Source organism: Mauremys mutica, chromosome 2 (assembly GCF_020497125.1).
Source record: "Mauremys mutica isolate MM-2020 ecotype Southern chromosome 2, ASM2049712v1, whole genome shotgun sequence".
Lineage (NCBI taxonomy): Eukaryota > Metazoa > Chordata > Testudines > Geoemydidae > Mauremys > Mauremys mutica.
In genome coordinates this window covers 180309017-180326459 of record NC_059073.1, presented here as the reverse complement: position 1 = coordinate 180326459, position 17443 = coordinate 180309017, and the positions used below count along the sequence as shown (strand labels likewise).

Below are 17443 nucleotides of genomic sequence, written 5' to 3'. Positions count from 1 at the left end.
ACACAGGGGGTTATATTCCCTAATCTTGGGGAAAGATATGAAATCTTTAACTTTCACCAAGAAAAGCAGAAGAGACAGGCAGAAAAAAAAACTCATTTTAATTTCTCATCTAAAGAATGACATCTTTAACAACACAGCATCCTCCCAGCACTGCACTAGTGTCAACCTACAACCTTCTGACCAAGAAGTCCTATTGACATCTTCTTTCAATGAAGTTAATACATAACTGGATCTCTGGGAGCAGTATCATTAGACAAACTACGTAAAAAGTACACAGTATATTTTAAGTCAGTGGAAAAATACTTTCAAACTGAGGTGCTGTGCGTAGTTCTGCTGGATTCACAAAGTACTGGATGAAGACATAAAGGATCACCAGTATCAGGAGGAAGACACCAAGAACTGCAGAGGCAACAGCATTGAAGAAAAACCTATGTACATAAGAGAAACAAAACACTATACTCAGTGGATGACCAGTCTTGCAGCTTCACAGAAATGAAGCTTTCATGAACTTCCACTGATTTAAAAGAATAAATATTTGTTTATTTATAAAATACCTTTCAAGTAAAAAATACAAGTATGAAATTTCATCATTCTCAGTTAAAATACTTAATTCACATCCCCAAACACCCACACACAAATGAACACTTAACTCCCTCCACTCCCCACAGGCCACTGCATCAAGAAAAAGCCTATGTAACCATATGCCTTAGGCATCCACTGAAGGTCAAACAAATAATTGGGCTCTGTTGGTTCAATGGTATGAATTTCAGCATCTTTGGCTGCTCACCAAACACAGCCTGCCTCCAGCCCCCAGATGTTTAAACCTGATAGCTTGTGTTTCTCAAATGACTTAAGCCAATGGAATAGAAGAGGCAAATTTGTAAATTAGCCAAGAAGGAACCAAACAACATAGGACTTCCATAGATGAAAACAGACAGACAATCTGGGTTGTGCCGTGACAAGGGAAGCCAGGTTCACCAGTGCTGTCAATTGTAACTTCAGGGGCTGTAATGGAAGAGAAGAAAATTTCCTTTTTGTCTCCATTGCAGCCATTGCATAAAACTTCAAAAGTGATTTATGATATGATCAATCAGATTTGGAGGTTGGTTTCTGTCACCACCACTCAGCCTTCTGCTCTTCTCTTTCCATTACCTCTATCACAGGCTGCCTGAAGAAAAGGTTGACCTGTGAGGAGGGTGCAAAGCTGAGGGTATTAGAACAACCCTACTGACAGTAGAGGACAAATAAATCCGTGTTTAACCGGACCACTGGAAGAGTAGTCCACATGCACTGACATTGAATATTCTCCCTTAAAGAGCTTTGAAACCCTACTGGGCCACCTGTCTTTGTGGTTAAGCAAAGAAAATGGTTCCACCGCACCAGAGAGAGCAATGGGTAAGCCCTGATGCCAAACTAAAATGAGAACATTTACCACCCCCAGCCCCTCCAAATCAGAGATCAAATCCAAAGCAAGCTAGCTTTAAATTGAGTGCCAAAACCCGTTAGGGAGAGCCCCATGGATGCCATCTAAGATCACTCCTGAAGTATCATCCACATTTGCACTGGAATCACCCAGAAGAATAAGCTTCTGACTCCAACACACGGTTGTGGTACTTGAGCACAGCTACACTCCAAATCCCTTATCCATCCACTGCTGCCCAATAAACCCTAATCTGTCTCAACAGGGTATATGACCCCAGAGTATTTTATAATGGCAACAAGACTTTTTTCCACCCAATGACTCCCAGGCCACCTACAACATACCTGTTACACCATGGGATTGGAAGCTTATACCCCAGAGCCATCTGCTCCTAGCCAGGGTAATGGGACAAGATCAAAAGATTGTTCCACCCACCAATCAAATTAAATCCCTCTAAACATAGCCCCCATTCATCTCTCTAACATAGACTAAAGAACCTCACCTACTTCTCATTTTCTAGAGTCTGTTTTAAAGTGTGGCAAAACAAAGAACCACTCGAGTTACTCTGGCTTCACTACAAAAATATAGACTCTTGTCATTTTCCACTCACACTCCTTTTGTTACTCTTCTGTTCAAACAATTCAGCTTGTGGCATTTTAAATGTGAAATTTTTCTTTTCCATTCAGCTTGTGGCATTTTAAATGTGAAGAAGAATTTACACAATCTTCACCATAAACCCTATTCAGGGGCTGAAGCAGCTCACATTTCGTTCTACTCTTTCTGTAAGTGCTCACATATATCTTTATATATCCATAGAGTAGGTAGCAGGCTCTCACTTTAAAGCTTCTTTCCTCATGACCAATAGTTGGCTACTTTACAAACTGAAGACTGGCATGCAGAATTCAAAAACAAGAGGGATTTGGTAAAACAAATATCACTTGGGTTTGCTTCAGTCTATTTTACCTTCCTTACAAGAAGGTAATAATAATATTACACCTCTACCCCGATATAACACGGTTCTCGGGAGACAAAAAAATCTCACTATGTTATAGGTAAGACTGCGTTATTTCGAACTTGCTTTGCCCCCCCACGTTTCCTGTTCCCTGACCACCCGCTCCAGAGACCCCTGTCCCTAATCACCCCCAGGATCCCACCCCCTACCCGACCCCCCCGGCACCCTGTCCCCCGACTGCTCCAACCCCTATCCACACCCCCCACCCCCCGACAGGCACTTACTGGCAGCAACTGCATGGCCCCAGCCCGCTCCACGTTGCCAGCTCCCATCTGCGGCGCTCCGCTTTCCGCTGCCGGTAAGTGCAGGGAGGTTGGCAAAAAGACGCCCGCTGCACTCACCGGTGGCGGGAAGCAGAGTGCTGCAGCTGGGAGTTGGTGGAGTAGAGCGGGCTGAGGCCAGGCTGCTCCACTTCTCACCGTTGGTGAGTGCGGGAGGTTGGGGAAAGGACACCCGCCGCACTCACCGGTGGCGGGAAGCAGAGAGATGCAGCCCCAGCCCACTCCGCTTTCCTTGCCCCAGCCGTGTCACTTGGGGCGGAGGGTTGGGGTTGGGGAAAGGTCCCGCCCTCACCTGCGGCGGGAAGCAGAGCTCCGCGGCTGGGAGCTGGCAGAGTGGAGCGGGCTGGGGCCGGGCTTCTCTGCTGCCGCCGCTGCCGGTGAGTGCAGGGGGGGGAATCCCTTCCCCCATGCCTCCTCCCCTGAGTGACACGGCTGGGGCGAGGGAAGTGGAGCAGGCTGCTCCCGGCCCCCCGTTAATCCCCTGGGCCACTCTGGGACTGTGGGGCCCCATAAATTGCCCCCCCACAGCTCCTGCCTCCTAGACCCTGGGGGGTGGGGAGCCCCTGACCACCCCCGAGACCATTTGCCTCTTATCCAACCCCTCAGCCCTGGCCCAGCACCCTTAACAGGCTGCTCAGAGCAGCATCTCAGAGCTTTACCGCATTGTATGCGAACCCGTGTTATATTGGGTCACGTTATATCAGGGTAGAGGTGTATATGCATTTCTTTTATTCACTCTGTTCTATGTAGTATAAAATCCAACAAAAGAAAAAAGGAAATTAATGTATTTACTGTATTCTTTTTGGACTGATGCTGCAAATTTGAATAAAAATGAAATGCCTACAGTACAACAAAAGATTTTTTTTAAAGCACAAGTTTTGTTAATTACAGAACAGCAACAATACACTTAGTACAGATCAAACAATACCAACTAAGGATACTTATTTAATTCAAAGATCAAGTCTTGCAAGATAAGAATTAACTCTCAGATTGGTCAGTGAACATATATCTGCCATAACTATTGTGACTCGATATAGTGGTCGAGGAACTTCCTGGCTAGCACATAGATTGGTACAGTGGACTTATTAGAAACGAACTGCAAACACAGTAAAAACTGGATGTTTCTGGGCCATATGTGGGAGGAAAGGGATATATTTAAAACTGATTTCCCAGGGAGGAGTCATTAACTTGACCTCACTTTTCCACCATTGAATAAAAGGCTGCTGACATAGGAATGTTCCCTCCAAATCAGCCAATCCCTACCAAGCAGTTAAATGTCCTCAAAGGGGGCGGGGGAAATCATCTGGTTCATTGTGAAGTACGCTTAGCGCCCATTGATTTCTTCATGACAAATCAATATGATCAAAGCTAGCTCATATTGGCTTACCAGTAATTTCTGCCTCCCACACAGTTATTGAGCCACTTACAGTGGTGATCGAAGTCCGCAATGCACTTATTACAGGCACTACAGTGTTTGGCTTTTGGCCCTCTAAAAACAAAAAGATATAAATAAAATGGAATGAGAATTAGTCAGCAAAACAGGCCACACTTATGGAGACACGGGCAGTCTCCGACAGACCGATGTCTTATAACAGGTTTCTATACTACCCCCCAAAAACAAAGAAATCACAAGCAGTCCAAGACACATAGCCCTTCCCATCCCCCCACAATTCCTCACCCCTCTGCATTCTAATCAGGATTCCTCTGGCTGTACTCCTATATGGCCGGGCCACCAGCAAGGAGCACAGGAGAGACAGTCTCCCTGCTCTCAGTTTGTGTCTGATATCCCAGGATCCTTTGGCGGGTGGGAAGAGCAACTGCAGGTAAAGTCCCACTAAGGCTATGTCTACACTATGGCTTATGTTGGCATAATTGATGTCGCTCATGGGGGGTGAAGAAATCATCTTCCTCCCCTGCCCCCTTCCCTGAGCAACATAAGTTACACCGATTTAAGCGTCGGTATGGACAGCGTTATGTTGGCTGGAGAGTTTCTCTGGTCGGTTTACAGCGGCTACACTAGAGAGCTTACAGCAGTGCAGCTGCACCACTGTAAACTCTCTAATGTAGCCAGGCCCTAAGTCTCTGCAGAGCTTGGACGGAGCACAAGGTCACAGTGAGGATGTACAATCTAGAACAGGTCGGAGCTGTGAGTGGATGGCACATGCTCAGGGCAGACAGACTCTTTGGGAATTTAGCTGTCACACTCTTACAAGTCTCCACTAACTGTTTGCGAATAGAGATTATTCACAAGTATGTAACTTGGCTGGATTTGGGCTCATTTTCACAGGGATGGCAAAAAGCACATCCCAGGGCAACCCTCCTGCCAAATTTCAAGTCCCTGCTCTGAAAGGACAGACCCTCAGCAAAAAGGTTTTTGAAATTTTTTTCCCCCTAATAAACATGGACAGCACAATATATTTCCCCCTGTTCTCAGAAACAGCTGAATCATATTAGCTGAAACATTAAAATCACCCTGGAGCAAACCCCTGGTATGGAAAATTTCAGCCTGAAAGGTGAAGTCTGTGAAAGTTAAAAGCAATTGAAAATAGGATCTTATAAGGGAATTGCCAGGCAACCTCAACTATAGATGGTGCTAATTCAAAGCCACAAATTTCTTACTAACAGGTCAGTTTCTCTCTAACCTGGCCAGCAGGAAAATGACTTCATAACAGTAAAGAAAAATATAAAACGTCTCTGGATTTAAAGAAAAACAATCCTGATCTTTTTTATATGTTTTTACTGCATAACTTACACATCAACTTCACAGAGATAACAGTGCTGGTTCTGAATGACGTGCTTGTGCTTGCCTCTGTCAAAGACTGGCATGGGGCTGCTGTAGTTTTTCTTGGCCAGCACATTTTGATCTGCTGGGTCAATGGTGATGGCAACAAGGTGAGCAACTAAGTGATGCGCAAAAAGGATGCCGATCACCTGCATTATTGTTAGTTAAGGAGAAAATAAGTGTTTAGGATAAAGAAAACACACAAAGATGAAGAACAAGGATATACCCCTTTCAATAGCTTTTGGCCAACACACGCCCCTGTGCCATTTTAAAGAGTCCCTCTTCCCCACCCCCGCTGCCCTTATTCAGTGCTTGTAAGACAAAGGAAGGATAATGCACTATGACTTGTAAAATGGAAGAAATGTAGGTCTAACTTCCATGGCCTATGTTCCTTCTCTCCCTCACCTCCCAGTTGCCTGTACACATTTTCAATATTACAAATGAATAAAATGCATTTCAGTCTTACTTTATCTTAACAGAAGGGACAACTACCTCCCCCCCACACACACACACACCAGTTTTAACTAATAAGTGGCATGCCACAGTATCAAAAGAGTTAGAAATGGAAGTCACCAGGTTTATCTACTAAGTTAGTTCAATCCCCCTGACAATACAGGATTGTTCTTGGCAGCACATTTTTTGGGTGTTTTGTCCAGGCTATTTTTGTAAGTCCCAAGGCAATGGGGCCACCATTACTTCTTTTGAGAAACCATTCTATAGCCAAATACAGCTCATCTTCAGATTCTCCTCCCCACAATTCAGTATAATTTTGCCTCTTACCATTTCTATTCCTTACCTATGAGTTGTGACAGATGCCTGTAATTACTGCCTAATATTTATAATTAGGCATTCCTTCAGACTTCAACATGAAGAAGTCCTGTAGACTTAAAGAACAAACTAATAAGGTTCTATTCAAGTTACTCTTGAAACCCTTTTAGACTCAATTCACCCCCTCCCAAGATAAAAGCCACGGAGGAATTCTTGGGAGAAAACAACAAGAGGATTTCAGTACATTGCCCTGATAGGAATCATATTTTACCCACACTCCAGGGTTGCCAACTTTCAGTTTGATCACTAATCTCGTAATATTTGTTTTTTTCCTTAAAACCTCAGCTCCTGGAGCCAGTTGATTATGTGAGACTTTAGGAGAATGGGTTGAGAGCCACAAGCAAGGACCATGGGACATAAACTGGCAGTCAGGAACTTACTGTTACCCCTTTCCCGAGAGGTAGTGATCCCGGGCTTTGGAATGTGCCAGTCACTTGTTAGAAATGAAGTTTCTAACAAGTAACTAATCTAGTGACAAAGATTCAGGGTATTTCTTATTCCCATTTATTTATTTACAAATGTTCACACAAGTCATGTTTACCTGGGATGGAGCAAACAGTTCCAAGAAGCTCACTTGCAAAAAAAACCAAGTCAAACTATCGCCTGGCAAAGCAGCTCCCTTTCTAACCCTTGATTGATCTGTGTCCCACTTTCCGCACACCGTCTTTTCCACATCTCCCTACACTCTCACCTGGCAAACTTGTCAGCCCCAAATCACATGGCACGACCACTAAAATTCCAAATACAGAGCATGACTATTCAGTCTCACCTGAACTAGCTAAGCACTTTGTCTAGCTGCTTTGCAACATAAGAAAGTAGTTCAACTATAACCAGATCCCCAAGTATTTCACAGAATTCACCTCTTGCTACAGAAGTTAGTTGTGCAATCACTAGGCACACAATAGCGAGAGGCAAATGGATTATCTTTTTACACTGGCTGATTTTAGTGATGATTACCCACCCCCTCACACCACACACACACACACGCCAAAAAAAAGTCAGACATCCACCCTTGAGCACCACACTGTAAACAGATTATTTTGTGCTAGGCTTAAGTCATAGAGAGAGTCATCAAACTGCTGTAGTTTAGTAAACGAGCAGAATTCATTTATGAAGCACTGAGAATAGCTGCCATATCATGTTTTTGTTTTGTTACCATGGTAGCAATTACCAATACTTTTGAAGAGAATGAACACTGTGACATGACAGAGAAGGACAATGGGAAGGTGTGTTTTCTTAACCAGAGCAGGAAGTCTCATTGTGTGCCCCAAAGCAATAATTTCCTACATTGTTTAAAGTAGAATTATTCCCTATTAGACACAGAACAAGCACTGTATCACAGTGCTAGATCTGATTCAAGAGTAAACAAAGCCCAGGGAGCTAAAATAGAAGTTACAAAACTTTGCCTCTTCACAAGTGCTGTACTACAGTTTAAACTTTGAGAACAGAAGATAAGGAAACTCAGCATAAGAGAGAAACATTTTTGGTGTGATACACAATAAAAAAAATGGCTGGATACAATATTTCTAACAGAGCACGAGTTTTGGTTAAATCTTCTTTCAAAGATTTAAATCTTAGTCTCTGAGACGGAGTCTCATAGGCAACATCAGGATATATTACATGATTTTTTTGAAGTTATTTTGAAAATGACATACAGTCACAGACTTAAACAACCAGCAGAATTTTAAAATATACCTGGCCTGTAAGTCTTCCGGCCTCAAGAAGGAGATAAACGAAAAACCCTTGTGTATGCATAACTTGATCAATTTCTCACCTAGCAGTTCTTTAAATAGTAATTTTATTAATGGTGTGTTTCCCAGGTTCAGGAGGAAGTAGCTCTTCTACATCCAACTGGTGATAGATATCAATCTAAGCAGTCTTCAAAAGGCAGAGAGATTGGACTCTGAGTGCATGGGCCAAGAAATATATACACAATATACTCTCTTTTTTTGTTTTTTTTAACCTCACATGCAGAGCATGTCACACACCCCTCACCCCCTCAATACACACACCCTTTGTAAGGCACAGTTTGAACTCTGGATCCACTCCCAAACACAATTTCTTGTTCACCAGAAGGGAGCAGCTGGGAAGGCTGCAGGAACAATTGATGAGATTGACCTGTAGCCTGCCTTAAAACAAGTTATTACCACAAAAAGCCTGCCAAAATGTGTGTGTGTATCTGAGATCCATGAAGTATGCTTTGTATAGTCACACTTTTTATATCTTAGATATGCAGAATAAGCATTTAATAATGTGCCATTATCTTAAGATTACTTCTATTGAAGACTAAAATATTAGTTTCTCACCTATGTTTTTATGTAATTGCAGTACTTTATTGTATAGATGTGTATTTTTCATATAAAAAGTGACATTCATATATATAAAGTGTACATATATACTTCACACTCACACAGCTATATTATATACATACACACAGATTTCCTTACATATTATATAACATAGGTTTTCCAGCTATCCCACCCACTGCATGCAAAATTCTTCTCAGAATGGTACATACAGTATCCAAAATTTTTCATTTAGATAACCATAAGCTACATTACACTACACAGTGTAGCCTGACACATCAAAAAGATAAAACCCCCATAAAAAAAACTGACCGACCAGGGCAGTCATCGCAACAAAACTTCCAATGATGAATAAAGGGTCAGATCCTCAGCTGGGGTAAGTCATTGCAGGTGTACTTAAATCAAAGGAGATATGCTGATTTACACCAGCTGTGGATCTGTCCCAAAATTCTTAATCTCTATAAGATTATTTTTTATTCGAACATAAAGGAGGGCAAAAAGGTTATTTTAATAAGTTTGAACTCCTCATCTGACCTACCACTTTCTTCCACAAATGCAAATAAATCAATTCAGTTTGAAGCGAAAACATTTCTTACTTCACTGTCAAAAACTAAAAATATAAATTTTATCTTCCATTGTTTCCCAAAATTTGGCACCAATATTTGGCAGTTCTTCCATTAGAAGTCTGAAATCTTTATGTCCTTGTTTGCATTTCCTGGACTTCATCAGGAAATGTGACAACATGATGACACTTAAAATCAGCCTTCTTTTAGTTCTGAACTTGTTTCTAAACACACAAGTTTAGATTCTTATTAGTTCTTATTAGATTGCAAAAAATTAAAGTTCTAAGAAGCCACTCCGTCTACATGCCCCTCTAAAATTTCTATATATTGGGAAACCAGAAGCTTTTTCTATGGGTAAGAAAGGTTCAACTTTCACATTTAAAGCTGTTAATGATATTGACAGGGCCATAAGAGGATTATCTTGATCAGCTCCTCCTTAAAGTCTAAAAGCCAAAGGTGGCAGTGCTGGATTTATTATGCAGAGCCTCCAAACTGATGCATAGCAACATTATCTTAAACTATTGTACTGGAGAGGGTACTATAAAAATCTGCATATCGGTTTTAATTTGATTGTGGTCTTTAAAGAGATCTGTATGATCTCTCTCAGTTTGTTCTACAGATATGCTGTAAATTTTTTAGTTATTACTATCTGAAATAAAATGCATAATTTGATCAAAACAACACATTGAAAATGTGATGTCCATGTGCTTAGTGTAACCCCTTCCTCATAAGATCTAGATGAACTAAATCCAGCCAGTAGATCATCTGCACAAGAGAAAGACTCATCTTTAGAGGGGGAAAAACACCTCCAGACAGTCTCTCTCACCTCTGCCCATGTCACTGGGACTTAGCAACCAACTCCTTCCTTGGTCCTATATTACCATGAAAGTGCCATACCTTGGGAAGTCTTTCAGAGAGGGAATGACCCCCAATTCTAGTCAAATAGAGATTAAAAAAAAAGCGGCAATTTATCGAAGTAAAGGGAAGGCAGAGGAGAAAAGAAGGCAGAAATACACTTCTCTCACACTTATAGAGAAGGTTCCCCTTGCCTTTTAATATGAGAAAAAAAAATTCCAAGGATTCTCAGACTCCCCAAATAGTCACTTATTTTTCAGAACTTTCAGGAAACACCCACCTGAACCTCAGGGCAGTAACCCTCCCTTTTCCCCAAACAAGCCTTAAAATCCACTCCTAATATGCAAGAATATCAATTTCCTTAACAACAAACCACCACCACCAAAAAAAGCCCTCAGTTGCTCTGTTCCAAGGACCTTCCCCCCGGCAATGACAGCACCAGCAGGAACCAGTGAGGACCTCGGCAGAGTGGACTTCAGCCAGGCTCTTACTCTTTTCAAACATGTAAACCTGGTATGCAAATTTAATTTAACAGCTTTTTTTAAAAAGTAGGAATTCTTATTTCCTATGAAGTAGGAAAAAACAAACAAAAAAATCTTTGTTGTAAGATTATATTGCATTTCCAGTGTAAATCTGATTTTGACTAGTAGAGGAGATAAACGGCACCACTAATGCACTGTTTTCCATTATAAACACAACATTTGACTACACACATATTTTATCCCTTACTATAAGAATTATCATGCTGTTATAAGAAAACTGTATTGACATCATATCACTTCCTAGCAACAATCTATGTTTAGTATATAAATAGAACATAAATTACTGGTGTATTGATGCTTTCCCTTTCATAACATTGTTAACTCCCCCGCCACCCCCATCTCAGTCACAGGAATTTCAAACCAGTTTCAAATGTCCCTGTTTGAAGGTACTATAGAACTCAAGATCCTGATTCATGATTTAATGAAGAGCAAGCACCGTGTAAAGTCATCCGATTAGAAACTGCTTCATGTTACTGAAAAGCTCACTATGAAAACGCTAGCATTTTGTACGTTTGCTATCCACTCTGAGCAGTTACAGCTGAGTTGAGTTTTGATTCTGCAATGTGCAGGATGCCCTTCAGTCAAGGAGCACTGCAAGTGAACAGTACACCACAGAGTTGTGCCCCAAGTCTCTTTTGCATTAGACCAAGGCGGGGGGTGTCAATCTTTTCAGCCTGAGGCTCAAACATAAGATTTCACAAAGGTCAAGGGGGCTACAGTTTGTACTTGGGAACAGATTTTCTTTCCTGTTCCACTCTTCCTGGAACACTCAGGCCCTGGCTACACTTCAGAGCTTAGAGTGCTGTGGCTGCTAGCGCAGACGCTGTGAGCCAACGGGAGAGAGCTCCCTCAATCGACTTAATTACTTTGGCCCCCGTGAGCGGAAGTAGCTATGTCGGCGGAAGAAGCTCCCCTGCCGACATGGTGCTGTCCACACCGATGCTTAGGACGGTATAACTTACATCGCTCCAGGGGTAGCTTACTCACACCCCTCAGTGACATAACTTGCACTGACTTAAGCTGTAGTGTGCACATAGCCTTAAGCCGCTCAAAAGGGAGTGGAAACTACCCTTAAGTCCCTGGCTGGGGATTTCTCAGCAGGTGTGGAAACAGCATAGTGTGCTCCTACACCTCTCTCCCTGCAGCCCCTGGCACAGAGGTCATAAGGGAAGGGAGAAGGGATGGAGCACACAGCTTACTCCGCTAGCATGTGATACCTTGGCATCTCAGGGTGCTTTAGTCTGCTGTGGGACAGAAAGTCAGGGTGCAGTAACTAGCTGCTGTTTCTCAGCTTCTTTTTTTCCCCTTTCCCTTGAGCATTCCTGGGTGGCGGGCCAGAGAAGGACTTAACTAGGCACTTCCCCAGGCTCAGGCTGAGTCAGGCCTGATCTACACTACGATTTTAGGTCGAATTTAGCAGCGTTACCGCGATTTAAGCCTGGACTCGTCCATATGATGAAGCCCTTTTATTTTTTTTATTTTTTTTACTTAATAGGCTCTTTAAATAGATTTCTTTACTCCACCTCCGACGAGGGAATTAGCGCTGAAATTGGCCTGCCGGATCTAATTTGGGGTAGTGTGTATGCAATTTGACGGTATTGGCCTCCAGGAGCTATCCCAGAGTGCTCCAATGTGACCGCTCTGGACAGCGCTCTTTACTCAGATGCATTGGCCAGGTAGACAGGAAAAGGCCCGTGAACTTTTGAATTTCATTTCCTGTTTGGACAGCGTGGCGAGCAGATCAGCACAGGTGACCATGCAGAGCTCATCAGCATGATGTGCACATTGCCGGGTCAATTTCTTGTTTTGATCCACTCCATCTATCTTTTACATCTTAGGCTGGCAGCAGACGGTACAGTACGACTGCTAGCCATCGTCATCTCCTAGATGCTCAGGAGAAGATGGGAATGACCTGGCTGAGTCACTCCCATGTCCGCCCAGGTGCCCCGACCGACCTCACCAAGGTCGGCTAAAAGAGCACCCAGGAGTACGACGACGATGGCTACCAATCGTAATGCACCGTCTGCTGCCAAAAGGCAATGAGCTGCTGCTGTGTAGCAATGCAGTCTCACGTCTGCCAGCACCCAGGAGACGTACGGTGACGGTGAGCTGAGCAGGCTCCACACTTGCCGTGGTATGGCATCTGCTCGGGTAACCCAGGAAAAAAGGCGCAAAACGATTGTCTGCCGTTGCTTTCACGGAGGGAGAGGGGGGCCTGACGATATGTACCCAGAACCACTCGCGACACTGTTTTTGCCCCATCAGGCATTGGGATCTCAACTCAGAATTCCAATGCGCAGCGGAGACTGCGGGAATTGTGGGATAGCTACCCACAGCGCAACGCTCCGGAAGTCGACACTAGCCTCGGTACTGTGGACTCAGTCCGCCGACTTAATGCACTTAGAGCATTTTGTGTGGGGACACGCACAATCGACTGTATAAAAATGATTTCTAAAAAAACAACATATAAATTTGACCTAATTTCGTAGTGTAGACATACCCTAAGTCAAGCACTTATTCTGCTCTTGGTAGGGCTCCCACTACCCTGGAAGGGAGCAGCCAGAACTCCCCTCCCCTTCCTCACCTATGATGATGGATACACTTGTGTCACAGTAAAAATAGGCAAAATTCACAGAGAAGTCATGATAAAAATGTACAGTCAGGGTACAGTCACGGTGGGGCTGAAGCCCAAGCCCCGTCATGGAGGGCTGAAGCCAAAGAAGTCATCTGGAATCCGTGACCAAATCACATCCTTACCTATGACACAGCAGATGCTCAGAACATTCCCAAGTTGAGATCTGTGCTAGAGCTGGTCACAACTGTCAACCAAAAAAATCTTTTCTTTTTGGTGGAGAAAAAAAATAATAATGCAGATTTGGTGACGAAACATTGTGCTGGATTATTCTGGTCAATAAAGCCCCCGAAAAAAATGCCCTTCCCTCCCCGCAAAATTCAAAGTGTTTCTTTTTGATGTGTTTGTAATGAAACTTTGACTTTTTGTCTCTAAACAACATTTTGTTTAGAAATTTCCTTTAAAGTTAAAAAATGCCTGAAATCAAAACAAAATGTCTTGTTTCCAACTAAACGTTTGTTTGACACACAATAAATCTTTCAGCTTTTTGATTGCCGAATATTTTTTTTTAAATATTTTGATTTTGGACCAACCCAAAGCTAATTTTTTTTTTTAAAAAAAGTTTGGAATTGCCAGTGAACCAAAAACTATCAGAAATTCACCCATCTCTAACCTGTGCAGATCCTAGGGCTGCAGAGGAGGGAGTGAGAGGTGGCACCCCTAGTACCGCCTCCCCATAGTGACTGGGCTGATTCAAAACACTTCAGTTTAAAAGTCAATCAAATGCCCAACGACTCATGGGGTGGACTTGCTCTGCAACTCTTCCCCTTGGGCCTCCTATCCCATCCTCCCTGGGGCAGGATCCATCCCCTTTAGCCACTGGAATGTTGGGAGGTATGCATCTGTCCCACCAGTGCTGTCCATGGAGGTAAAATTAGCTCCCTATTCCTACTCCGTACTCACTACTCCCCTCTTTATACAACCAAGGATCACATTAGCCCATTATTCCTTTGTAGTAAATAGTTTTATGGTTCTTTATGTCCAATGTAAATAATTTTCCAAAAATTAAAAGAAAAAAAGTGACGGAACACCAAATTTCTGTGGAAGGTAGGTAACTCTGGGCTGAAGTGAGATGTATGATTGGGAATGTTTATCAATACACCAATGAGTCCTTCAAAGCCGTGGAGAATCTATACCCTCCCACCTGACTGCTGAGCAGCTCATAGTTTAGAACAAGGCTCATACCAATGGCCTGATCCAAAGCTCACTGAAGCCAATGGATAGACTCACACTGACTAATGGGTTTTGGGTCATATCCAGTATTAGTTGGCAAAGACAGATTTTTTTTTAAATATGGTATTTTGCAGGAAGTGAATTTTTTATATAAAAACAACTATAACAAAACCACCTTCACTAAGTGTGGTTAAATATACAATTGGGGAAATGTAATTCACTCCTCTAATGCATTATTTATAGCATAAGCAGTGCATATGTAATTTTAACCCAGAACCTATGCAGAGCATGTCTTGGAAGGGAGGGAAATAAAAAAAAAAAGGATACAGCATAGGCAGCATACTTCCATCCATGTGGAAGCAAAGGTATGTAGATCCCAAACCCTACAATGGCCAGGTACGTGTAAAACAGCAGAGCAACAATCTGAAAGGTATGGAGTGGTAAAGACCAGCCGTTCACCCTGGAATGCTGGGGTGGAGAAACCAAGTCATTTCTACTGTTCAGCTGTTCAGGTCCTGTCCGCCTTAACCTCCTGCCATAGCAGTTCATCTGCAAGAAAGCAAAGAGAACTTTATATTCCCTGTTCAAAATATCTTCTGTGCTTTTCAGAGTAACAAAATAAATGCTACAACATAAAGGGCAAGGGATGCAGACCAAAAAATGCAGTAGCATTCTCTCAACATTTCTCTGTTGTGCTGCAACATTTTCTTGTCAATTCTGTTCTTGTACAAATGATCACACTGAGTTTATCTTCCATCCAGTTTCAAACCAGACTCAATATGCAAATTACATCGCACTGATCCCCTTGTTTACAATGAGCTGTATAATACAAGTCTCTTGTGAGGGAAGTAGTTCACTCAACAATTTAATAATAAACCTTTGATAAGCAAAGCAGCTAAGCTATAGCATGGTATTGATGGTAGGTATCTTGGCTATACAGGCAAGGCTCTACAACTATTAGACAACTCCCAGTCCTCATTGACACCAGTAATGTATTTATATTCTGCTTAGTTCTGTTCCAGTGATGATTTTCCTACCCTCTTTTTCACCTGCTTATTTCTTCAGCATTGCAACATATAAGCAATCCACAAATAGAATAAATAAAAATCCACTAGGATTACAAGTGTGTTCAATATCCCTTCCATAGTCTCTCTGGAGCACTCTAAAGCAGATGGATCTCTCAACCCAGTGTGCAGGTCCCATTTAAGAAAGCTCTTCTGGGAGGTCTGAGGGCATTCCTTTACATTAAATTGCACTATGGGAAACATGCAGCCACACATAGGATACCATGCATGGCCTGCTGACATGTGTTGCCACCTATGTAGAATGGGTTAAGAAAAAAGTTAGGTAAAGTCCTAGTGAGTAAAACAAGCCTACATTTTTATACATTAAGACAGTTATTAAATGAAATGTCACAAAAGGAAGACATGAGGCTTCTATGATATGTAGACTGAAAGGATGCTCATCCTAGAGCAGGGGTCGGCAACCTTTCAGAAGTGGTGTGCCGAGTCTTCATTTATTCACTTTAATTTAAGGTTTCGTGTGCCGGTAATACATTTTAATGTTTTTTAGGTTTCTCTCTATAAGTCTATATATAATATAACTAAACTACTGTTGTAGGTAAAGTAAACAAGGTTTTCAAAATGTTTAAGAAGCTTCATTTAAAATTAAATTAAAATGCTGATCTTAAGCCGCCAGCCTGCTCAGCCCGGTCCCGGCCTGGGGTTCTGTTCACCTAGGCCGGCAGCGAGCTGAGCGGGGCCGGCAGCCGGGACCCCAGACCGGCAGCAGGCTGAGCGGGGCCGGCAGCCGGGATCCCAGACCGGCAGCAGGCTGAGCGGGGCCGGCAGCCGGGACCAGCGGCGGGCCAAGCTGCTCAGCCCACTGCCTGTCTGGGGTTCCGTCCGCTGGCTCCTCCCAGCCAGGGTCCCGGCTGCCGGCCCCGCTCAGCCTGCTACCAGTCTGGGGTTCTGGCTGCCGGCCCCTTGCCAGCTGGGGTCCCAGCCGCCGGCCCCGCTCAGCCCACTGCCAGCCTGGGGTCCCGGCCCTGCCCACATACAGTGGGTACCTACCTTCTCCCTGGTTCTGGCCCATTCTCTTCCTCTCTCTCTGCACTGAGCTGAGGGTGTGGGTGCACTGAGCACAGGGCTTGGGGTGAAGGAGCAGGCTGGGGGTTGGGGTGCAGGGTCTGGCCAGGAGCTAAAATGAGGGAGGGGGCTCAGGGTTTGGGTGTGGAGTGCTTACCTGGGCAGCTCCCATTTGGTGCAAGGGGTGCAGGTGGGAATGTGTGTGTGGGGGGGTGCAGGAGCTCCCATTTGGTGCTCAGGGTGGGGAGTGCAGGAGTCAGGGCAGGGGGTGTTGGGGGGCTGGGTATGTGTGTAGGGTGCAGGAGTCAGGGCAGAGGGCTGGGGGTGTGTGAGGGGGTGCAGGAGTCAGGGCATGGGGTGTGGGGGGGCTGAGTATGTGTGGAGGGTACAGGAATCAGGGATGGGGTTGTGAGAGGATGCAGGGAGCTAGGGTCCAAGGGGGTGCAGAGGTCATGGCAGAGGGCTGGGCTGGGTTCAGGGGGGTGCTCCCAGCCCCCTGCCCTGAGTGGCTCACAGCAGGGGGCTGGAGGGATACGCCCTGCTCCTACCCCCCTTCCCCAAGGCCCCACCTCCTTACTGGTCTGAGCAGCAAGGGCACTGGGGCTGGTCTTCTCCCCTCCCTCGCAAGGGCCATCGGTGGCAGGGAGGGAGAGGAGGCGGGGCTCAACGCAGCACACTGGGGTAAGAGGCCGGGGAGGGGGAAGCTTGGCTGCCGGCGGAGCCTTCCGTACAGCAGCAGCCGGCAGGACCAAGCTTGATTCTGCCCCCTGCCCCTGCCCGAGAGAGCAGTAGGCGGGGGGGCGGAGAAGAGCGGGCTGGGTTGGGCAGCATTTTTAATGGCACGCTGCTGCCTGCCAGGGTCTGGTTCAGCCCGCTGCCGGGGTTCAGCAGTGGGCTGAGCAGGACCCCGGCAGGCAGCAGCGTGCCATTAAAAATCGGCTCGTGTGCTGTCTTTGGCATGC

At 44.4% G+C, this 17443-nt stretch overlaps 1 protein-coding gene across 5 annotated transcripts in view; it reads right to left on the bottom strand.

Annotated features, from left to right (window-relative positions):
- LOC123363099 (palmitoyltransferase ZDHHC11-like) overlaps window positions 1-17443 on the bottom strand; it is a 100635-nt gene that overhangs the window by 43747 nt on the left and 39445 nt on the right. For 3 of the 5 annotated variants that reach the window (XM_045003847.1, XM_045003845.1, XM_045003848.1), the window contains exons 2-5: window positions 14722-14943; window positions 5466-5644; window positions 4101-4202; window positions 304-428 (exon numbers count right to left, since the gene is read on the bottom strand). In XM_045003847.1, coding sequence (XP_044859782.1) covers window positions 304-428; window positions 4101-4202; window positions 5466-5644; window positions 14722-14943 — 628 coding nt within the window. The remainder of the gene's footprint in view (window positions 1-303; window positions 429-4100; window positions 4203-5465; window positions 5645-14721; window positions 14944-17443) is intronic. The other 2 variants (XM_045003850.1, XM_045003849.1) reach the window with 1 other exon arrangement.